The sequence below is a fragment of the Ciconia boyciana genome, chromosome 3 (assembly GCF_034638445.1).
Source record: "Ciconia boyciana chromosome 3, ASM3463844v1, whole genome shotgun sequence".
Taxonomy (NCBI): domain Eukaryota; kingdom Metazoa; phylum Chordata; class Aves; order Ciconiiformes; family Ciconiidae; genus Ciconia; species Ciconia boyciana.
This window is the reverse complement of record NC_132936.1, coordinates 106,323,792-106,348,263: the sequence shown is the minus strand read 5'-3', so window position 1 is coordinate 106,348,263 and position 24,472 is coordinate 106,323,792. Positions and strand designations below refer to the sequence as shown.

The 24,472-nt window shown below is 42.1% G+C and overlaps 1 protein-coding gene across 1 annotated transcript in view; it reads right to left on the bottom strand.

Annotated features, from left to right (window-relative positions):
* TGFB2 (transforming growth factor beta 2) overlaps positions 1–24,472 on the bottom strand; it is a 66,875-nt gene that overhangs the window by 4,552 nt on the left and 37,851 nt on the right. Inside the window, exons 2-6 of the mRNA XM_072856964.1 lie at positions 18,949–19,112; positions 4,406–4,538; positions 4,177–4,287; positions 1,637–1,811; positions 913–1,066 (exon numbers count right to left, since the gene is read on the bottom strand). Coding sequence (XP_072713065.1) covers positions 913–1,066; positions 1,637–1,811; positions 4,177–4,287; positions 4,406–4,538; positions 18,949–19,112 — 737 coding nt within the window. The remainder of the gene's footprint in view (positions 1–912; positions 1,067–1,636; positions 1,812–4,176; positions 4,288–4,405; positions 4,539–18,948; positions 19,113–24,472) is intronic.

Below are 24,472 nucleotides of genomic sequence, written 5' to 3'. Positions count from 1 at the left end.
GAAAGCAAGCTGCCCCTTGGACACAAAGAGTCCTCCCTGCTGGCTGACATTGATCTGGTATTTTAAGGGAGACTAGAAAAAAGGGGAGATATCATTCTTAGTATGGACCTGAGGGTGAAATTCTTACTTCATGAGAAGTGCGATGCAAATCTCTGCCTCTTGCATCTACTGTCTAGACATCCTTATTGACAGTTGAGAGAAATAAGCACTTCACAGCAGAATACTACTCATCCTAAGGCAGTTAGCTAAAATACCACATCTAATCCCTAAAATAAAAAGTCCCATCTGAGATGACTATTGGTTCTTCGGCATCCCAGACACAAGGTTCCTCCTTCGCATATACATTTTCAAAGTACAAGAATGAATACATCTTTTGAAGTAAAAGAAGCACGTCTATCAGAACATTTTCATGAAATTCAGCATGGTAGCATATCAGTAACAATGAAAAATGAAAAATGGCAGGTCATAAAAGTAGGTGATAATCAGGTGGTACAACTCGGCCCTTTTGTTACTCTGACAGTGCCTCCCTCAGTGCCTTTGCTGACCAAACTCATTGTGCCATCTTCCACTCATGCTCTATAATGAAAGGTGCCTTCCCAGGCAGCCTCCCAAAGCTACGCCAAGCTCATACTCATAAAAAGCATTCAGTCCTTCTATATGTCACATCGATGAACACATTAAAAAAAAAAAATCTCTGGGCCAATACATTCCTACTTCTTCAATACTAGCTTGAGGCCATGTGTGAGTCCCTCTGTAGGACCACATTTCATCATCCTTAGTTACTGAGATAATAAATACAAGCTTTGGGCATTGGTGCTGATGTTGGGCATTGGTGCTGATGTCAGTCCTAGAAACATGTTTCACCCTGCAGTTATAAAATAGAAGCTTAAAATTAGCAAAATCATTACTTACTCTGCTGTGCTGAGTATCTGAGCTCCATAAATATGGGCAGGCTCCTGCACAGAAATTAGCATGATATCCTTTGGGTTCATGAATCCATTTCCAGCCAAGATCCCTCTTGAAGTCAATATAAAGTGGACGCAGACAGCAATTATCCTGCACGTTCCTGGGAAACAAAATACAAGCACATCGGTCATAACAAAGACAACACAGGGAATAAAAATAATCCAGTTGCTTGCTCCCTGAATGATGCTTTACAGGCAGGCAAGTCCGAGTCCCAAAAATTCACAACTAAATCACATCAATAGTAGCTTATACTGTAACTGAAATCAGATGCTTAGACATGGCAGTACTTGCTTATACAGACAAAGCTAATGGTTTCCCTGGAGGACTAGTAAGTATTTTTCTCCAGGTCCTACCAAGTGGCCTCTCTGAGTAGGTGAGCACAGCGGTGGTGATAATTTGGCTGTAATTATGGGGCTGATGGGTCTGGGAATCATCCCAGATGGAACTCAGCTTCTGCTTTCTAAGGCCACAGCCTTCCTCATCTGCCACTGTCTCTGCAGGATTGGAGACTGCTGGGCAGATACCTGCTGCACCCAGACCCCATGGGTCTGTGAATGAGGGCCCGCGCTCTGTATAAATGCCAACCGTAAAGAAACATGATAAGCAACTGCATTACACCTCACAGGCTGGTACTACTACGTAAGTATACTGCATATGGATGCATAGTTACCTAAAACAATAGGCAGCATCTAGAGCACGCTTCTTCCGCCGACTGGGCTGTTGCGACTCAAGTCTGTAGGAGGGTAATAACATTAGCAGAAGATGTGGGGTCTTCCCACTGTATTTTTTCCTATTGGACTTTAAAGCTTTCACATCACCACTGGAATATGTGTAGTCATCAATACCTTCAAAAAATACATTTTGGTGATAAACATTGTGTTGCTTTTTCTTCACAAATTAAATAAACCATCTCTTTAAAAAAATTCTCTCAGAAACTGGGCAATGATGGTGTCACGCTGAGCATGTTTACTGGGGAAGTGGGGGCAAATTTCAACCCAAGACCCCTAAGATATTCACAGTTCTCATGTTATCTATTGTATCAGCCCTCACATGTTCACAGCCATTTAATGGCATTTCAGTACATTTACCAGAACTGTTGAAATGAGTAACAGAAAAGATTACTTCAGTCACTGCATCTGCATTGCTTAGTTTCAAATGCCCCAAGCAGTGATGCTTTTGTCACTTCACTTAGGGCAGTATTCCCATCTTTTAACAGCTATGTACCTTTTAAAACCTTGTAACACCATTAAAGCTGCTCTGGATACTTCACCTGCATTTCCCACTGCTTACTTCCATCCCATTAGTTTTTCTATCACATTTACCTCTTTCTAATGCTTGTAAATTCTCTGTCTCCCATTGCCAGTTTATTTAAATCTACTAATTTTTCCCAGAAAGTCAGTTATTCTAGCCCCTTCTTTTGTATGGGCATGGCAAAGATGTTGATCAAAGTATTTCTTCTTGAAGTGGCAATCAGTGACCTTGCATTTTGTATTTTCTCTTGAAACATTAACTGCCTTACTAGCTTCTTATCATGGCAATAGCACAGGCAAAAGACTCAAGGTATTAGCCTTTCCTAAGAGTCCAAACAGCTCGTTATGCCTATTGCTAAGAGCCTTTTGAAAATTAACCTCTTGAACCAGATAATACTATCTAAAGAGAAAAAGATATGCTTTTCTTTTTGTAACATTTGCAATTACAGTGACCAAATATCATACTAACAATTTTTTAAATACACACAATGGCTTTAATCATATGTACAGTACATGTATTTAAGAAAAAATTCCAACGCAGTGAAACAATGGTTAGAAAAACTTAATACTTGACAAGAAATATAGCCAAATCCTTGGAAAACAAATGAACCAAATCATGATATACTTTAGTAAATGAGAACTGTATAAACAGAATTTGGGTGGGTTCTAATATAGCCATAGCTTTATATGTACTGGTGGATGATAACTATAGCACAGTCAATTAAATAACATTTCCCTTTCTGAAACTGAAACTTTAATGGCTTAAAAACACAAGGGAGCTTATGTGACCTTGATATATTTACTCTATATCACCTTGTCTGCTGTCCATAAGAACCATAAGAAGCCATAACCCTAACTACACACTGTTGCTTATTTTTTAATGCCCACTCAATCCAACCTTTTAGTTTTTACCAAGTTGTCAGCATAAAAAATACTTTGTGTAACTAATATACAAATATGTTACAATAAATTCTACATGCCAATGTAGATATATAGAGATAATCAATGTTAACTAATGTAGTCCTGTTGACTTCACCTGAGAATCAGACTTCCACTGCTGGAAGCAGGAGCACATAGACAGGCACACCATTGCTGTTTCTTCAACCCACAATGCACTGGCAGTAAAACACTGTAGGACATTTATACAAGTCTGGCACCTATTGTTCAGCTCTTCCCAAAGCGACTGATGCCATTGCTTAGAGTAATTTAAAATATTACTGATATGACCAGCAAAAAGAAAAAAAAAAAAAAAAAAGAGTAGCTGGTGATATTTAGTGTGCCTGAAGAGCTGGAAGTACATGTGCAGGTACTTACAAAGACTGGGACCTTCTATACTCAGTGAGGACAAAGGAAGGTGCTTCTGTAAGCAAAGCAGCCAACTGTTGCCTTACCTATACTTTGGAAATTTGCCACAACAAGTATTGTTTAACACTCATAAAACGCACAATGCTCACACACATATCTGCTGCAAGAAGCTTAGATGCGTGCCAAACACCATTCTAATCCTACTTTCCAGCAGTAGCCTTCTCTATTCAGCCTGAACCGTTACAGTGCTAGGATGGACAGCAGTCAAAGGGTTTATTTTGAAAATATTCAGCAAGTTTTCTCATGACTATCCAACAGTGGATGGTCTATTGTGCAACAGTCTTCCCTACATCCAAAATTGTATGTATATCCAGTGTGCATGCTGCAAACTGTAACACAGACACTGAAGGACATCGAAGCTGCATGCATGGAATGAGATGGCTTATTCATGCCATCTGGTTTTAGAATAGTTCAGCTAATACAGTTTTACCCTTGTGCCTTCAATACCATTTCCTACCAGCTGAGAATCAAGATTCTCAAATGAGCAAGTTTTCAATCATCTGAATGCCATTTAGAGAGGCAGTAACAGCTCTTTGTTTCCCTCCTCAATTAGTAAGTACCACAACATTTTAAAAAGTTTTTTTTCTTTTGTTACCTGCAAATCTTGCTTCAAGCTCCTCACTTTTATTTGGGATGATATAATTATTGGAAGGCACGAAGGTGCAGCATGGACAATGTAAGCTTATCTTAAATCCAAGGTTCCTATCTGCAAAACATAAAAGTAAGTGGAGTTGGTTTTTACACATGGAATGACCCTGAAATACCGCTGAGTTAATGGAGGAGCAGTTGGGGCAGGAGAGAAGGCAAAGAGCACTTGTTGTCACCTCTGTGATGGAGCCACTCATGTACAGCCTCAGTGACATCAAAAGACAACCATTCTCCTTCAGCTCTTGTTTTAACTACTTTGCTGTCGATGTAGCGCTGTCCTGGTGATGATACTTCTTTAGATTTTAGAACCTGCAAGAAACAACAAATATGATTGCCTAGAGGTTAACATTCGCCTGGTTTTTATTAAAATGGACCACCAACATTATAAAATAGCAGAAGAAACTATTACAGCTCAAACCTCTATGCACCAGATGTACATTCAGGCACGTTTTCAGAAAGAATTTTCTTAGGGTGCATGGGGAGAGGAAGGTGATATAAAAACACCCTAATGAAATCAGCTTATGCTCCCAAGCAAAACATGCCATCACATATTCCTTCTTAGGAGAAATCACACAGAAAGACTGCCCTGAAAACTTGTCCTGCAACACAAGTGGTCAAGAGATCATAGTAACTGGAACATCAAAAGAAGCTATTTTACCTTCTTCAGTAATACTTACACTGGTTAGAGCATAATATCAGATGCTAAAGTAAAGCCTGTACAATGTAGTCTGTACACTGAAGATATTATATTGCTCACCCATAACTGATCTGTATGGTATTGCCTTATTTATGCTTCCAGTCTTCCCTCTGACTTCAGGTACAGATACATTAAACAGAAAAAAAGTTATTGTCCACACAGGTAACCTGGGGGCATGCAGAGACAGCCTAGTGTGAATTGTGGGCACACATGGATTTGTGCAACAGGCGATGCTGCTTCCATCCAAACTTTGATGCCAGCTGTATTTATATTTGTGTCAAAAGTTTCAGCAAAGCTTGCTACTGAGCATGCAATAAAAAAATACCTGTACAAAAGAAACCCAGCTTCTCCCTTTCAAGACACAGCACTGCATGCCTAGAATTTCAAGTGCCCACAGACTTCCTCCTATCTAAACAACTCAGCAAGTGCCTTCCCATGCACAAGCATAGCCTGCTATTATTTACCCTAACTCTAGGATGAAAAGAACTGGACTTTTGGCTGCTAACAGGTTTCTAATTTCCTGGTTATTACTATGTTGATAGTTTTGCGATGCAGGACGCTGAAATGCCATGCAATATTAAGTCAACTCCAATCAAGATACCACATGATAACATCACTTTGTTAACTTTTGGCATGCCAGCTGTGCAACTTCTTATATTGTTTCGGGCTCTTCCTCTCTTTAACCAACCAAGTCCATCTCCAAATGAACAACTGACAATGTCTCATTGTTTACTCCTATTTTCTCAGCCCAGACCAACCTGACATCTAGCAAATGTTGCTGGAATAAAACAATGGTGAAACTGCATAATACATGTAAAGAAAAATATTTCAAAAGAGGTGTGAAATTGTGTCATCATGATAAAATTAGGCTTTTCATAATTAAACACAAAAGCAGGCTTGAAAAGGCCAGATTCTGTCCAACATGTAGAGTCTCCCTATTTATTCCAAGGGAGTGCTGGACCTCTCAAATGCCAACAGTGCAGCTCCCACAATAACATTTGTCTTATGAGAAGAACAGCAGCATGACAAGCTCTTTGCCTTCCTTCTGATCAACACATTTAGCAAAAAGACATGAGAAGATGTTGGTCCCAGTCCAGAAAATTACTAAGGGCCCCTAGCAGGCGATGCCGAGTTCTCCAGTAGAAACTGAGGGCATGCAAGCATTGAACACTGGGACTTCTTTTTATGAGGCAACCTTCAAACAAAGTGTTTGAACAACTGTTTACAGAGAGTCTGGCAGCAGCAAGGGGACTACCATTGCTCAGAAGTGCCAGAGGGATGAGAGAATCAGTAATCAATGCTGGGAAAGTCCCAGAAAAGTACAAATGTAACTTTGCCTTCTCTTTGGTCTTTATCAGGTCAACTCAAGTGTTTCTGAGGATGTAATGCAGCTGTCATTCTGCAAAGATGTGTTGGGGCGGGGGTGTGTGTGAGGCAAACGGGACACAAGAACTTGGCTCATTTCTCTTCCTTTCTGCACAGTCATGTTTCCAAAGACTCCAGAAACTGCATACCTCAGTTTTGGCAATGATGTAAGGATCTAAAAGTAAGTAATGTGCCAAAAGCAATCTCCTGATGTTAACTATAATTGGTCTTAGATATGTTCTGAAGACTCAGCTGTGCCTTGGTATCCAAAATAAAATTTATCTTTATCCCATTCCCATTGCTACCAAAAGACAAAGTCAAGGGCTGGCAGCATGCACCTGGCATGAAAGGGATTTGTAAAAGTACAAGAAATCATCACTGCATGTATCCAATGGTACAAAGAACATCCATCCTCACTGATGAACAAGAAAAGTGTTTGCAGGCTTCAAAACTGTAGGACACTGTGGGACAGGACGGACGCTGTGGATTAAAAGAGCTAGATATTATCCATACTCTGATATCAGAAAATAAGGCTTCTCTCCATATTGTTTATGCTGCATGTTCAGGAAGCAAATTATGAAGAATGAGCTAAAAAGTCAGAAACTAAGTATGGCATAATTTCCACAATTGACATCATGGATTAAACAGGCACTAGTGGTTTTTAAGCAAAAGGCTGTTAAGTGTGATGAGTGTCATACTTGGTGAAATTAGCAAGTCTGCTTCAATCTCCTCCTGGGCTGACTAAGTATCTCTATAGTGTTGGCGTGATGTATGATCTTAACAACCTGACTGCTTGTAAGCAAGAATGATCTAGCCTCACCATTTCCATTTTTTCCTTCTTTTTATGTTACATTGTTGCACATGTGGAACGCTATGGATGATAAAATCCTAGGCTGGATCCTCAGAGTCTATGTCCTCCCACAAAATAACCTGATGAAGGACTCTCCACTTCTTTTCCTACACTGCATTCTACATTTCCATCCACACTGAAGCAATTGCACTCTACATGGTGGTAAATAAAGTAGCCTCTTTGTAGGAACCTATCAGAAATTTTTACAGCTACAATACGTTCTTCAAATGAGTCTTCCAGAAATTATTACATGAGATAAGCGTTTTAGGTTTTCTCTGCCATTTTCCCTCTTGGGTTTGCTTATTTGTACTTTGCACTACATTTCTGGTCTTACCTTCCCCATCAGGAACACACCTTTTTCTTCCAATACAGCCTCAAGCCTATATTCCCATTGAAACATTTCTCTTTCGGTATTTCCAATACTTTCTTCCTACTAGATGAACTAGTTTAGTTGCAAAAAAGAAGAAAAGCCTTTTCTGTGCCTTGCAGCTTTTGTGCTTGAAAGCTTGTCTACTTCTTCCAACTATACTGGTTGGTCTTAGAAGAGATACTACCTTTACTTATAAACATTGCCTTGCCTTGCCTATAAACACTGCCTTACCTTCATGCTTAGCCCATTGCAACCACATCAAACACTGTTATCAGAAATGTTGCTGCACAACTTGTATCTGCAGGAGCTAAATGAAGGCCTAAAAAGTAGGCCTTTGTGCAAAAGAGTTTTCAATGCACTAAAAATATTAACAGAAGGGGGGGGACGACGGACCACAGGAGAGAAGGAAGACTGAGTTAAAATTCCCCTTTAATTCTTTCTCATTTCCTTCTAGCACCTTGTCCAAACACTGCCTCTTAAAGAGGCAGAAAGAGTTTGGCATGTCTATGGCTCATGACGTGGATGGCTAAGGCTTTCGGTGTGGGGGGAGTACTGTGCATCACCACCTGCATGTAGAGCTGACAGATTCAATCACTTGCATGAGTAGGAGATGGAGTTTCCACACACACGACCTCACCTCCCTCACTTACGAGTGACACATTCAAACACCTGCATGCACAAGCAGGTGATGATGCACAACAACTACATGCGTGCAGGTGCGAGCATGCACACCTTCACACACGCGTGAGTGAAAGCTCAAAATCAACAAACTCAAAATTCAGGTTGTGCAAAATCTCTGCATTGTCTGAACATGGGGTTGTTCTTCCAGGTATATCTGTTTATTTGGTCTTGCTTTCAACAGAGTGATAATGCAGCGGTGCCTTTTCTAATAAAGGATTACGCAGGGAACATATGATGTGATCACATTATGTGGGGATGAGCTGAATAGGTAGAAGTGTTACCAAAAGGTTATCCAGCAGACTTCTAGCCCTGACAGCAGAGTAATTTTCATTCAGTAGCAATGCTCTAAATTCTAAGAATAATTTATTTTTGTCTACCTTCTTTTTGTACGGGATTCCTCCCTTTCACAGGAAATCAAATAGTTAGCTAAAATGCTTGTTAATCTGTTCTTGACAAAGTATCTTGTACACTTAAGCCCTGCCTTCTAGCTATCTTTTTCTACGGGCACTGTTAACCTTCCCCTCATCAATTTTTTTTCTATTATGACCCTTCTTAAAAACACCTGGGGAAAAAATTATCTTACAAATACCCATGAAGGATCTCTAGATATCACACACATGCAGCTACTGCCAACAGATCAAGGCAAAACAAGCACATGAATATACAAATAATGCAGTTAATTGCGGGAAAGGGCTCATGAAGCAGCCAGATGCAAACAAAGCATTGCTCTTGCTTGTACAGCTACACATGTTTAGGAAGACCAGTCGGGGGTCTTGGTGATGACAGCACTCACATGCCACCCTCATCAGGCCTGCCAGATTTCTGGTATTTTATAAATCTCCTTGAAGTCTACTCTCCATTGGTTCTGCAAAGGCGTTCTGCTTAGTCTTCAGGGGGAGACCCTCTGCTCTGCTGGCAGGGATTTGTCTGTACTCCTCCTCGTCCGTTAGAGGAGGCTGGACCATGATGCTATCTTGGAAGCGTATCCCAAATCACCGTGACCAGGGCATTCAGCAGTGAAAAGCTTTAGTTTTATCACAAACTGGTTTCAGAAGAATGACAAGTGAGTTTCCAGAGAATGCTGATCTCTAAATTACTTCTTCCACCTGCTATGCTTATTTTTCAGATCAACTGGAAAGCATTAACTGATTTTTTTTTTTTTAATTTAAGTGTCAAGTAGCTGAAACCTTCATTAAAATACTGGAGGATGAAACTGTTTATTTATATGCACACACGTTTATACTCTCAAGTAACTATCACACAGTTCTGAGTATAAAATAAGGACAAGGATTGTCTTAGTCTGTATTTTATAAAGTACACTGAGAACACTACATAATTCATGATAACAAACAAAGCAGAATGTTTGCAAAATTAACAGAAGCATGGCTTCTTTAAAAAATGGGGCATATCAGAGGCTGATATAACCAGAGCAGCAGCATTTGGCGTCAGTGTAATTATACTGGTTTGAAAACAAAACCAAAAAACCTACAAAACCCAAGACTCTGTTAAAAGAAATGTAATTATTTTGCTCAAATTTTCCTTTGCCTACTCCCCTTCTCATATATATAGGCAGCTAAAGCAGGGGATAACTGAAAGAACACATTAGTGTATGTATTCTAGACAATAACCACTGAGAGCAGACGCCAGAACAGCCCGTCTTCATGACTCATTACACACATAAAAGGAAAAAATTTGACAGAAAGACACACTGGTTCTTTCGAATAACTAGAGCTCCAAAACAGCAACTTGCTTAGTTTATTTCAGATTCGATGGTTTGCCCAATAACTACTTCTAGTCTTCTACAGTTACCACAATCAAATGCAGAATTGGAAAATTACAATTAAGTATAATTTACAGTGGAACAGTTTTCGCTAATAAATTCATCACCTCCCCAGCAAGCAAACAAACAAACAAAAAACTGAATGTGGTTCAGCAGTGATGATACACAGGCTGATGCATCAATGACATACATCTGCTGCAGCCAAGAAAACCCTAGGCACGCATCAAATGCCAAGCTTTAGCAACAACAAGGGCATTTTATAGCTAGGTTTGAGAATTATGGTCACCAAGTGTTAAGACATATTTTTGGCGATTTTTGGCGACTGTTTTCTTAAAACAAGTTGATGAACTTTCAAAACATAATAATAAGATCATATGGCCACTTAAAAATATCTACCCTGTCTGCTGCATTGCCCTGGAACTTGGGATGGTCACTGCTGTCAGCCAGCGTGGGTTCTGTAATCACTGAATAGCAGTAAATATGGCGTTATCTTGTAAAAACCTGCTATTAATCTGTTTTTCCTCTCCATTCATTCTGGACCGTCTGATCTCCTCCCTCCAGATGCTGCTGGCTCCCTGATAACTTCCTTCCTTCCCTTCTCTTCTCTGTCATTTCAGACTCCTGTGATGTTCTTGTGTATTACAACATCTTGGCAGGCTCACTAATCTTTCTCTGACTTATCAGTCATTATCCATGGTTTCCATTGGAACTTCAAGGGCCTTTTAAAATAATGGAAATAACCTGACATGTACTTCTAAGTTCAAAGTAAATAAGCCCAAACAATGAGATCCAGTGGTAAATGATGTGCTAATGCTGGTTAATATCAGAGCAGAGATAAGTTCAGCTATGCACAACACCATGGCTGAAAACTGCCATTTAGGGTAACCTCTTCTGAACTACAAGAAACCTGCAGGGGACTCCAGCCTAACCTTCTGCAGTGGAATAACCAGATTCCCAAGGTCCGCATATGCAGCTGCTTGTGGTTTCCAAATTGTTACGTACTATTCACCCTACTGAAAGATTCACTTGCTGTCTGGTTCCAGATTTCAAAGGTCTCCTCAGACAGCTCTCAGGGACTTCATCCAACCCTTTCTGAAGCTTAAAGTTAAAAAATGACCATGCTAATTCTCAATCCTTTCTCACTCCCTGGTAGAGTTCGAGGTCTTTGATCCTATCTTGGACACAAGGATAAGCAAACCCTTAATTCTGTTGCAAACCTCTCCAGTTTCTTACTCATTATAGGTGGAAACATATGTTGTAAAGTGCAAAGCCTCCATATAGCACCTTTTCCCAGATAACTGGGAATCTACTGGCTATCAAAATCTTAGCTTCTTCTTATCACTGCTAGTGCAAGAGACTGAATGTGTATTTTTTAAAAAATTCTCAGTGCAAATTTTCAAGCTCTTCCTGTAACCACTTCTGCAAAAGAGTAATTCAGACTCTGCCTTCAGTGCTATGGAGTTAAAAGGGCTTTACAGCCCCCCTGCTTATCAATGGAAGTCTTTCCATTACTTGCAAAGGTCTCCAAATCGGGCTCAAACCGAGGGCAGAATCTTTAGAGACTAGTATATAAGATGCAGAGCTCCTGCCAAAATACAAAGGTATGGAGTACTTGCCAAAGTTTTTAAAAAAACCATAGCTCTCTGATCCATCTGCTCAGAACTTGCCAGACACGTTCTTCATGCAAACTTGAAAATAAAAAGAACATATTGCACACATAACCCAACCCCTTTTATATCTGGATGGGCTACAGCTGCAGTAGGATTCTCTTACAGCGTTGGCTGCTACTCGCTTAAAGGTAAAAGAAGGTGAAGTGCGAGGGGGCTAAAGAGATCAGCGGCTAAAGAAGGTCAAAAAGGGAGGGGAAGTCAAGTATGTCACGGAATCATTGACTGACTCATTGCATCGCCCTGTGGTGAGGGGATGAGCTCCGGGAAGAGAATGGATCCTGAGAGGGATTTCCTCTCCATTTGTTCCCCAAGCAGGGCCTTCCTCCTGTCACTGAAGATACATGTGCAGTGTAAGTTGGGGATACAGCCCTGAGGCTGTTCAGTCTGATTTATGTTTAAGCAGGCAGGAAGACTCTGCATTGTATAAGCAATAAACAACAACGGAGGGTCTGGGGTCCTTCTCCTGGAAGATTCTGAAATATTGAGTGCAATTTCCTGCCGTTTAGGAGATTTTAAGATAGCTCCACAGAAAGATTTTATATAAAATGAAGCAAAACAAAAAAATCCTGTAAACTTATCTAGCATTTAGCTTTAACTTGCCAGAGGCGCATTATGTTTTATTAAAATATCAACAAAGAGGAGCCAAAGTCAACAAAACCAGAGTGGGTTCTCCTGTCTTCTAGCCAAATCCCCTAGATCCTGCAGGGTACTCCTGTGTTCATCTCCCCTTTACACACAGCACTCCCAAGCCCTTCTTCTTCCTTGGTCCTGTCCTTGACAGCCATATCTCATGTTCACATGCATTTTACTGCAACATTTTGGCATGCAACTTTCTTTGCTATCTGAATATTTGGACTTACTGCTTCTTCTAAGATGCCGTCTTCTTCCGCAAGTCACTCCTTTTTCCTCCCTTCCTCTTGCCTGCATTGCTTTCCATAAGTCACGATTCTCCTTGTGGTTTTCTCTTCCCACCACCTACAGGCTTCCACCCAAACCACTCCCGTTCTCCTCCATTTTCTTCCGTCATCTATTCTTCTTCACATAGGTTTCTCTCCAACAAAGCTTCACATTGTTTCCTACACCTCCCCAAAACAGCAATACTACCTTCCCCCCTCCAACAGGCTCCCTAGCGCAAGGCCAGCAAGCCAACCTGACGTTCATCAGCCCAGTAACTACCACCCTGCGGTGCTTGGTTAAAACTTGCTCGTGTCTCAGTGTAATACGGGCTTGGCCACCCCACCAGACTGCAGCCCAAAGAGCAGGAACCCAAACCTAGCGGCTGGTTTCTGACCCATGTCCTGCATTTCTACACTCCCCATAAAGTACACGCACCATGAACGGCAAGAAATCTATCAGCTCAGTGCCCCACATTTCTACGCACAGCAGTGTCAAGCTGGGAGTACACGCTGGCTCGTGCCAGTAGCTAATGGGGATATTATATACTTCTTCAAGTCGTCTTCAATTACTGCTCTGTTCCTGGCAAGAGGTGGCTGCATCTGAGATAAGCTCTCAAATCGCAGTGAATATGACACAGCAATAAATACTTCCCCTCACCCACGCTCACAGATTATTTGCCAAAGGTACTCTATACGTGGTCTCCAGCGTACTGACTTTTTTTTGTAGGGGATACAGTATTTCAAACAAAAAAAAGGATTCTGGAACAAGGAGAAAGCAGCAATTCGACTGAAATATACTGCAAATTAACTTCCTCTGGTCCTGAGCTGTTGCTGAGGGGGCCGGGGAAGGAGGAGGAGGTTGGTAGAGTAGAAAGTTATTAGGTCCACACTTTATACCGAGTTTGGTTCTTCAAAGAGCACTGTACGTTTGCCATTTAACATAACCTTGTAACCTTTCAGATTGCAAGAGTGTGGTTTCAGGACAGCAATACATAAATTGTGAGATCCAAATATACTGCTTTAGATGTGGGTCACAGCAACGGCAGTCAATTAAAATCGAATGCCCCAGGTGATATCTGTAATACAGACATCCTGCACCAGCTCACAGCCACAAATCCTGCTTCCTAGTATTTTCTTCCGTGGCATTAGAGACGGCACTTTTTGGCACGAAAAGAGAGCAAGGCCCCTCTGCTCCTGATTATACGGAGATCAGTCTGGAGTAGCTCTGCTGCAGTCAGTGTAAATTGCCTCAGATTTGCACCGCGGAGATTTGGCCCAAATCTATAGTAGCTTGCTCTAAACGTATTCCCTAACTGAAAAACAAGACAAAACACTGTCTGAATTGAAGGTATTTGAACAACCGACTGTGGTTTAAATTTAAATCTGACTCATAATGGGGTAATATGTTCCACAGCATCTTCCTCCTCATACCTCCAAGCAGGGATTGAGGCCCTTAAAGAAACGGGGGTTACCACTGTCTGGAGCGTAACGGTTCTTCCTAGACCCTGAGCAAGCTCCACAGGAGCCCTCGGCATGGACTGGGCCCTCCCCAACATGGAAAGACCAAAGGTCTGCTCCTGCTTGCTTCAAATTCTTCATCGCAATCCGATGTCCCCCCCAGGCTTTAACCTGGCGCCGTTCATTTGCTCCAACCCTGTGCTTTGATACCTTCTGTGGTACATCGCCCCTCATCTGCAGCCTTGGATAACAACAACAATAAAAACCAGTGCTTCGGCTGCATTTTTCGTGATGCTTTATGATGTGTCAACAAAACATGGCACTGCTTCCATAGGAAGCAATTATTACCTGTTATTGTTTGACCGTCTGTACATAATAAAAATACCTTAAAAACAATGCCACAATGCTCTCTGAATGACAGTTTTTCGCCCTGCAAGGGTTTCCACTCGTCCAGCTTTGCGGTAGTGCCTATTTATTTTTTGGAATGCTTATTCATAAAAGACAAGCTTTTTTTTTGAAGGGTGCAGGGACTTTATTCATAAATACAGAAGCACCTTAATAAAAGAAAGATGTGATGAAGTCTTCAAAGCAGGCAAGAAAACTGATGAACAAAAACATTCCCATAACAACTGAGCTTTATCTGATCAAATTCCAATAAAGCCTGCATTTGGCATAAATCTTTAAAAACATAGCAAGGGCCACTGGAGGATGCTAAAACCTGTTTATTTAATATTATTCCTCCTCCCTCCCTCAAAAGTACTTTATCCTCTGAATATTTTCTGAAGTCTCAGTGCATGTTGAGAATTGCATGGAGCGAACGCGGCGCAGTGGAAGGACGGGAGGAGAAGCGCAGGAGAGCGCTCGCTGTGTCTGAGGTCAGGCTGCTTCCTTCCTTCCCTCCCTCTGCCTTCCCACTCTCCAATGTGCTGATGATCAGCAGCACCACCGGCAGATTAACCCTCACTTTCAGGCAGGAGAAACAACAGAAAAGATAGTGTCTTTAAAGAATTTACTTCTCTGTGGCTTCACTTAACTAGAGCCAAGAAGAGACAGAAGCTTTTATGCCAGCCTTATAAAAGAAACCTAATTCCTACTTCTATGAGTTTTAGTATTTTCCATCCTAAGACTACTTAATATGTGCACATGCAGAACACACAGATGTGCCTGACTAATCCTTAAATACCAAGAGAAGTATTCTGGGTGAAAACAGACATTAAAGAAACTGTTTCTGCTCTCGGGGATTACCACTCGCCCACTGGGTTTGCGGACGCATCCAGGGCACCTCCATGAGAATTAATCTCCAGGACCTACTGCCTGGAGAAACCCAGGAGGCAGCAGACCTGGCAAACAGATCCACAACCACTCACTCCCAGCATAAATACGACAGGGTGCTCTCTGCTCCAACCGTGACTCTGAGGTGGGAACAGGGTCCTGCTGCTGCTGTGCTGGGGGCTGGGAGCTGGGAGCAAGGGGCCACAGCCCTGGCTTGCCACACCAAGCAGCCCCAGACTGCCTTCCCAGAGTCAGTGCAAACAAGGGCTGCAGGAAAACACAAAGTCCTTTTCTGATGTGGTTTGGAAAAGGGAGCCAAGTATAGCCCGAGGAAAGCTTAGCCGAAAAGGTGCAGTCTTGCATTTCTTCTTTCATTTTAAGGGGTAGATCTGTAAGGTCAGAGGACCACACAAAGAAAGAATCAGGAGGAGAACCAAAATATTTATATTCTGCTTGCTTATTTTTTCCATTTACCCTGCACATCTGTCTCTAGCTGTTCCTAAAATAGTCCTTCAGAGTAATATTGTCCTTTCTGCACCAGTGGTATATATACTACTACTAAACTGCCACTGGACTAAATCAGAGAGCTGTTGGAAAGCAGTTAGGAGACTTGCATGTGTTCAGGGACAGCCACTTTCCCAGTGAACCACAACAAGAGAGCTCTGACTCTCTCCAGAAGACTTCTGCCCCTCTCTTCCTGCTTGACTGAGAAAGATGAGGGGACACGGGAACAACCATTCCCTGAAACTGCAGGTATGAGAGGAATTTAAAAAACCCTCATCAAGATGATCTCCTCAACAAAGCAAAACACTAGGCAACCTGAAACTTGGTGGGAGGAAGGAAAAAAAACAATCCTCTAATAATTAAATGTTGCTTATGCAAGACGAAAAACCACAGTGTTCCTTCTGGGCACAACAGCCCTGGCAAGCCCAGCACGTATCTCACAAGACAGGAAGCAGTGCTTATGCACGGAGGAGGAGTGGCGGCTGCACATGCCAACTCCACCAGCAATCTCCTCTGTGAGGCTCACTCCCCATGCATGGCTTTTCATGCTGGAAGCAAAGATACCTGAATAAGTCTGCAGCCCTTACAGAACATATTTGCCTCTCCCACTTCCACCGAAATGAGCATCTTCCTCATTCTCCCCTTTCACCTGCCACGTTTGTACATTCTTCCACTGCTAGACACCCCTATCTGCACTATCAATCTCTTATTACACAGCCTTGAAGCTCCTCTAGCATTGCTGTGGCACCAATGCCTCCTACCCATCCTTCCTCACCTTCAGCTCCTTAGATTTTCTTCTTTCTAATCTGTAAAATTAACATACTAAGTTTTAGGATGCTTTCTATAGCACTGTCTTACAATACATCATAGAATCATAGAATATCTCAAGTTGGAAGGGACCCATAAGGATCATGGGTGCCTCCTCTTCCATTTCTCCCTGCTTTTGCTTTTCCTGTTAAACACTGCACGCTAACCTCAGGCGTTGTGATGGAGATTAGATGCAGCAGTATTTAGGAACTCTGATGCTCCTGCAGTAGAGCGGCTGGCAAGAAACCCACGCAGTTCAGACCGGCCATCACAAAGCTAAGATAATACCTCCATACAAGGTTTTGGGGAGAGCTGCATACACGATTGCAAGAAATATATATGACCAAAGGAGGGAAAAAACAACCAGCAGAAGAAGGCTACAGGAGCTTGTAAGAAGTAAAGCAGGGAGAGGAACTAACAACAGGCAGCTTTTATCATTTTAATAGGTGCTCTGCAAGGGAAATGCTCCAGAGACAGCTTGCTTCTCTACAGGCAAAGGAGCAAAGTAACATGCCTAAAATATGCCTGGCACAAGCACACACTCAGAGCTTGCTGCCTTTGGCTTGCCTGTTACTTGGTGGAGAAAAGACCTAATCCTACAATAACCTGCACTCATTACTCACCTAACACTTCACTCAGTACACCCCACCCAGCCTAAAAAAGAAACTGCCTTACTCACCAGCTATATATTTATCTAAAGGATGCAAGTACCTGCCCTGGATGCAGGTGTCAGTCATTTCCATGGGCACAGGCTTGCTGGAGTCAGGCTCTCTCAAATAAGCTCCAGCTGTTTCTCATCACAAGGCGAAATCCCAGCCAAGCAAAGGCCCTTTCTTCCCTACGTCTGCTGAACCCTTTGTGTCCCACGTTCCTCAAACATGGAAAGGCAACGAACCGAGCTCAGGCAACCACAGCTGTACTCCTTTCAGGTGGCTCACTAACAGCTCTCAAAAGCAGAACAACAGAAAGCCCAGAGATGCCATCAACTCCTTTTAGGATGTCTGAACAGTGAGGTCAAGCCAGAACATACAATTGTTTCAATGGGCTGGTGTGACAGCATCATAGGGACTCATGGTGTAATTCTCAGTGATGGCTGTTATATATAGACGACACCAGCGACTCTCATTAAAGATTCCTAGCTTTCTCTTTTAACAAATGACACGTTATTTACTAAACTTTTCTGCCAGCCTGTCCTTGGGAAGGAAGGCAGTCAGGTCGCAGCTGTGAAGCCAAGCGCCCAGTGATCACCTGTGGACCTGAACCACATTCAACTGGGAATCATGCTTCTCCTACGTTTAAACATTGTCTGAACAGTCCAGTGCGCCTTTTCCTGCTGTCAGGTTGGCTTATACTGTCACTTCAGCAAGCATGTGAACCCAAATTCCCCCCTCTCTGCTCCAAGTTTGGCTTGCGCTTGACCAGATCAGGCAGGAAAAGGTGAACGTTGAAAGTGAGAGAGAAGACTAACTCAAATTTGCACCCACTGCACCTGACCCGGACCCTACAGTGCTGCAAACCCAGGGCAGTGCTCAGGCATAGCTAATGAGGGCAGCAAGAACAGAGCTAAAGAGGGGCTCAATACACTTTTACAAGGTGGTATCCCATCTGGCAGGGTTTTCAGCAGAACAAGTCCTGGCTTGCTGGAACAACCATGAGTTTTACTCAGTATAAAACTGCTGGGAGCTGAGCCCCTTTTGGTTGCTGTGTTTCTCGGCAAAGTGAACTATGCTTTAGATGAAATATGCTCTAGACAATATTTGCACAAACGCACAGACTCCACGTAAGTGACTTTAATAGCTTTAAAGTCTTTAAAGATTAAAATACATCAATCTTATCAACACTCAGGAGTGAGAGAGTCATGGGGTCATTTTCTTCCTCACTCCTCAATCCCTGAATTCTCCACTCCCTTGCCTCAACCCCTGGGCTACTTATACAGAAGCCAGGTCTGAAACTGCTAAGCTTTGAAACTCAATTATTAACAACACCATTTCTGCGAGGAACGGTTAACAGGCTTCTCCTGAACACAGGCCAGAGAGAGGAATTTGACTTCTGTGTGAACTACAGTACAGGCCAGGTGTCGGGAGACAGAGATCCCGGGGATGACTTTTTTCATGTCTTGTTCTGTCACTTATCATTATATGCTGAAACTTTGGACTCCTGAGGCACAACTGCTAGAAAAAGTTTGTGCATTTCAGCTTCATATGATTTTGAATGAAGTCCTTTCTAGGAAAGGCACGGGAAATAAAAGGCTACTTTGGAAAGACGGGACTCAACCGCTTCTCCCCATGGTTTGTTCCACCTGCTAGACTGGTACAAAGCGGGTTTGCTGCAGAAAGACAGGGAGGGACGCGTGCGAGGTGCCACTGTACCTGGTACAGCTCTATCCGCTGCTCCGAGACCCGCGCCTTCGAGTTCTGCAGGCGGAAGACCCTGAACTCAGCCTTCACCAAGTTGGAGGCATTCTTCTCCATCGCTGAGACGTCAAATCTGACAATTCGGAAGTAAAGGCTGTAATAGCTCGGTGGGATGGCATCTGCAAGAAGGCAGTGTGATTTTAGTATTTTTTTTAATGATAAAATGCATTGTTCCTTCAAACAGTGTAGTACAAGACAGCCTCAGTAAGGGAAATATCTGTAGCATGATTCAGTTTTCAATGGCCATTTTAATATTATTAACAATTTAATACAAAAAAACCCCAACCAACACCACATGTGTCTGATTATGGGAATACCATATTAACAGAGATTAACAACTACTTCCAACTCTATTTCAGGTCATGCATTTAAACCTCCCCTCTTTCAACATACTGGTGGAAAATCCCGGACGCTTATAAATTGGGAAAAAATCATAGCAGTAGGTAGCTGGCAAATGCCTTCAGACTTGCACAGACTTCACAGGGATCCGCTAAGACGACAAGTAACAGCGACTCATCTGATCTGTATGTTCTCTGAAGCCCATTTCCCCCCGGAATATGGAGCATAAATTAGCCAACTTCAGATTTTGTTTCATATTTAGTTATTAAAGGATTTTATTGGAACAAAATATTCATTCTGATTATAGTGACACGGGCAGGAAGAGAGGAGGGAGAAGAAAGGGAGGGAAAAGGCAAGCAGATAGTAGACATTAGAAACAGAATTACATGAATTTTGACCACTTGGAAGCAGTAAAAGACATCAATGTAACCACCCCTCACTACATATCGGGGGGAAAGCAGAAAAAACAGTGGAAAAATGGACTCAAGTCTTCAACAACAGCATTAAACATGGCAGTTTAGGTTTCAAAACAGTCTCTTCCTCCTTCCCAGCTGTAAACCCTGGCTGAGGCTAAGCAGCAAAGCTCTTCTGCACAACCTGGGTTACCCTAAAGGGTTCAGCGATCGTCTGAGGCCTTTCCACCCCGTCCTGGCCGGCAGCACGAAGAGAAACCCGCGCGCGGCGCCCCACCACCCTCCTGCACGCGCGACAGCCTCCTCGCCCGGCTGCCTGGCAAGGCTCGCCGCAAACTGCAGAGCCAAACTCAGAGAGGAGTCGGAATGACTCAAAGGCCCTGAGAAAAACCTCCGTTCAGACCGAGGGAGAGGTTTGCTCTTCTCTTACCGTGTGAAAACTGAAGTGGGTAAAGAAAAAAAAAGAAAGGGGAAAATTGTATTTGGGGGGCGGGAGGGGGATTTTCAGCTGAGGAAGCAAAGCTCACAGGCCTCCCTGGGCCCACGTGAGCAGGAAGACTTCAGATAATAGTTACAAAACACAAAGTTTTCCCACTAGTCATGTAGCCCAGGATTTGCCATGCAGTGGCAGGAGATGACAGCATCGACGTTAGGGAGGTGAGCAGTTCGGCGCCTGTGAAAGACCCAGGCCTTGTCCGAAATCCCAGCGAGGCCTCCTGCTCCGCTGCCTCCCTCGGCTTTCCAGGCATCTATCAGTCGAATAAAGTACCATCTTCTGGAAGATACCTAATTCTTAATAGCTATAATACACACAAGTTACCATTTCTGTGTAAAAAGATGGGAGAAGCCAAGTCCAATACATTCACCTTTATGTCTAACTACTAACAAAGGTGGTTGGAATAAATCCAAAGGATTTGGATTTGGATATTTAAATATTAAAATATTTATGCATAGCAATAAGACATATTAATAACTTAAAGACCTTCTTCCAAATATTTAGTGTTTCTAGACTGGCTACTACTGGCTACCAAACTTCTGAGCACCGCAGCAGCTCCCGGCTACGCGAGGCAACACCACTTGCAGTTACACATTTAATAATCCATTTGTTGTAGCTCTTTGAATAATTCTAAGTTCAAACTGACTACAGAATAAATACCAAGTACAAGTCAGTCACACGAGGAATAAAGCAAATTTATTCTGCCTTCACAAAATTCACAAACACGCTTCCTCTACATAATTGAGACAAAATCTCTTTTTTAAATTATCAGAGGTAAAAACTCTTAAAAATAATCCTAGCTATGAGAAAATCTTTGACAACAAAGAAATAATCTCAGCCTCAGCTGTAGATGCATTATAACGGAGAGACGACAAGTTCTCAAAATACTTTAAAAAAATCCTCTGAAAGAGTACTTCCCAAAGCAGACCCCTCAGTATGGTCAAACGGGTAAGAGGTATAAATATGAACAGGAAGCCCCAGGCTTCCTTATGATGCAATTTCACTAAAGAAACAAAAAAAAGGTTCTAAAATTTTCACATCTGCAGTGCTTGAAAATAAACCCCAAAGCATCATAATCAGTATTCTTGCCTACCAGGCTTATTGACAGAAAATTGCTACAATCTTACAGTGAGAGCTCAAAGAAAAATGGATGCAAAGTACCCCCGCACCAGAACTGCTCCTCTCTGCCATGAGCAACACATTAGTGCTGGTCTCCCTCAAAATACCAAATGAAAGTCTTTTGAGAAAAGCTTAACTTTATGCAAGGATGATCTTAATTTCAATACATCTTGCAAATTCTTATAAAAGCTACTCAGTTCACAGATTATATCCTCATTTAAGAGAGAAATAATCTCTTCAACTTAGTTTCCTGCTATAGGAAACTCCAAGACTACTACTTGTTCTTCAGCCAAACCTAATCCTACTAGGAATATAACTTGGCATAATAATATGTATATATAAGATCGATGCTTCCAGGATGAGTTGTAAGTTGTCTTTCCCTGTCATTTATTTGAGGCATCAACCTACCATTTCATTCCCTGTGGACAAGCCAAACTAGCAGTCAGCCACTTGCCCTGGCACAGACAAACCCTGTCCATCTTGACTTTATTTCAGATTGAAAAGTCCTATTTAACTGTCAGTTTGATTTATATTTAGCTTCTAACTTATTTCTAGAATTTTCTTGTGCTATATTTGTAGTCTTTCTTTCCAGTTTCTATATTTTAGATACCATATATTACAAATTTGTAAATACATATCTGAACGGATTTTCCTGAAGCATCTCTGCATTTACATTTTTTCTCTCCTTCCTATATAAAGAAGATAGACAGCAAAGGAATACTCTTTCAGTGTGCGTATTTCTGTGTTTCAATATGTGCATTTATATACACAGCAAATGAGTATTCACTTTCCACTGGAAGGCAGGCATGGGACACCCACCATGAACAAGAACAAATTCTTGTCTTACAGAAGTTTCACCTCTCTTATAAGGTAGTTTTATATCTTGCAAAAACCCACATAAGAAATTTGATTTCTTTATTCTATCATTCACAACAGTATCCACGGGAAGTCAATTCAGGAAAAGGCATTATTCATGGACAGCTGAAAAAAATAGGGTTTTTTACTAGCTGGAACCCTTCCTCTGAAAAAGAATGGCTGACTGCAGAATTGGGGTTTACGTGAAAATTAATCAACATTAAGACTGAGAATTGAGACTTGCAACTCTCTTTAGGGGAATGGAAAGAACCCTATGGAGTCTACAAGGTTTTGGATTAGCCTTTAAGTGATCTCAGATGCTGCAATTTATCTCTCTTTGTGACTCCACCTTAACCTGACAGTTGTATCAATTCAGGCTCAGTTGGATACCTCTGGACTCCCCTCTGGTTTTGGCCCAATGACTCCAGTAGACGCCAGGATGACTCTGACCAACTTAGTCTGCAAACACAGTTACCCTGCTGCAGACTAGACTCCTTAAGTATTCTTTGAACCATTATCATTAATGAGTGGAATTAAACCAGTATGTTTCCTGTAGCTAGGAAAACACAGATTTCTTTTGTTTTGGAGAGAGGGAATAGTAAATGCAATGAAAGATTCCATTTTTATCATCTTCAAATTATTCATTAATTCAACCCTCAAAAAACTGAAGACTTCCAGCTGTAATAATCATAATCACAATCACCACAGTACAGTTGAGACAAGAGTTATAAAATGCAGTCGGAGAAGGGGGAGGCAGCATCCCTCCTCCCCCCTTTAGCCTGCTGAACACTGAGCATCACAAGTTTAGCTTTTTTATTCTTTTGTTGTTTGTTTTTTTTCTTGAACAAGCTGAAACTTCATCAGCTGCTTTACACAGGGCAGTCTAAACTGCCAGGTTAAAAAGTATTCTGGTATGTGAGTGTTTAAGTGCATAAGGACACTGTGGTTTCTGTGCTTCTTACTGACTTTGTTCAATGTCCAGCATCCTCTAAGCTCCTGTGCCAGCAACTAGGACAGAAAGCAGCCCTGCTCTGACAGAGCAGAAAAGCACCGATGGGAGGGGTGCAGGAGGCCTATCCCAAAATACTCCACAGTCTGCAGTACTGCTCCCGGTTGGAGCATCGTCAACAGGAGAGACTGAACACATCCTCTGACTGACCCTCCAAAACAGCACATAGACCTCCAGGCATCGCTCCTGGGAGGAGAGCAAGATGGAGTCAAGCTCCCTTAAACTGAAAGTGGGAATGGAAGGAGTTTGTTTCATGCTGCAGATATTCCCGCAAGTCAGGAATCTCCTGCATAAAAGGGTGACACTTTTGCTTTCCACAGTTGTGTTTGATGAACTAAGCCTTACATTTCTACAGCTTTCCTCCCAAGTACTGCATGTACTGACATTTCAGGAGAAACAAAACACTGTGACACAGCTCTTCTGAGAGTTGGGCTTTTTGTTCTGCAGAGGAAAAAGACCTAAATTCAATTATATCCAAACGAGGCTTTTTTCCCCCTCTGAATTTTCATTTCTGCTATTGAAACAAAAAAAATCAATTACATGCACAGCCCAAGTTAGGAAATGTAAACAACTTTTCTTTTCTTGTTGGAAGAGGCCAGACAGGCCGACTTCACACATACACCCACACTGGAAAGGCTGAGAGCTTCAATCTAATCCTTCCATCAAGGGCTTGTAATAAATGCTCCAAAGATTTATTTTTATTCCCTTTTGTGTTTATTAAACTTTGGAGGGTTTCTTTTCCTTTTTCTTTTCTTTCTGGTGCTTTGCCCATTCTTTATTACAGCAGCTACAAAACATGGAGTGCCCTTTTCTTCTTGCCCTCTTTTTTTTTTTTTCCCCCTCCTCGCCTTTCTAACTGCAGTACATGAATGGCCGTGTAGTAGGCTTTGAAGCAGCACACGCAAATATTTATAAGAGTAGCTTGATTGTTATTAAATGCAGTTGTTACGCTTTCCACACTCTGGCAAGCTTCCCTAACCCCTCTAACTATTAGGACCATTTAGGCTGTTTAGATTTCAGCTCACTGATAGCAAATCCTACATTTTTTTTTTGTAACAAGCAGCAGGTCCCTTACAACATACAGGTCAACATACAGGTCCCTGCCACGAGCCGGGTCAGGCTGCCTTTAAGGACATCCAGACGTGGCAAGTGAAGCAGCATGCACAAGACTGCTGGAAGGACAGGCAGCTCGTCAGCCGTAACAGCACAGCTTTCCAGCAGGATCCCGTCCTTCCTGTCAGGCACACA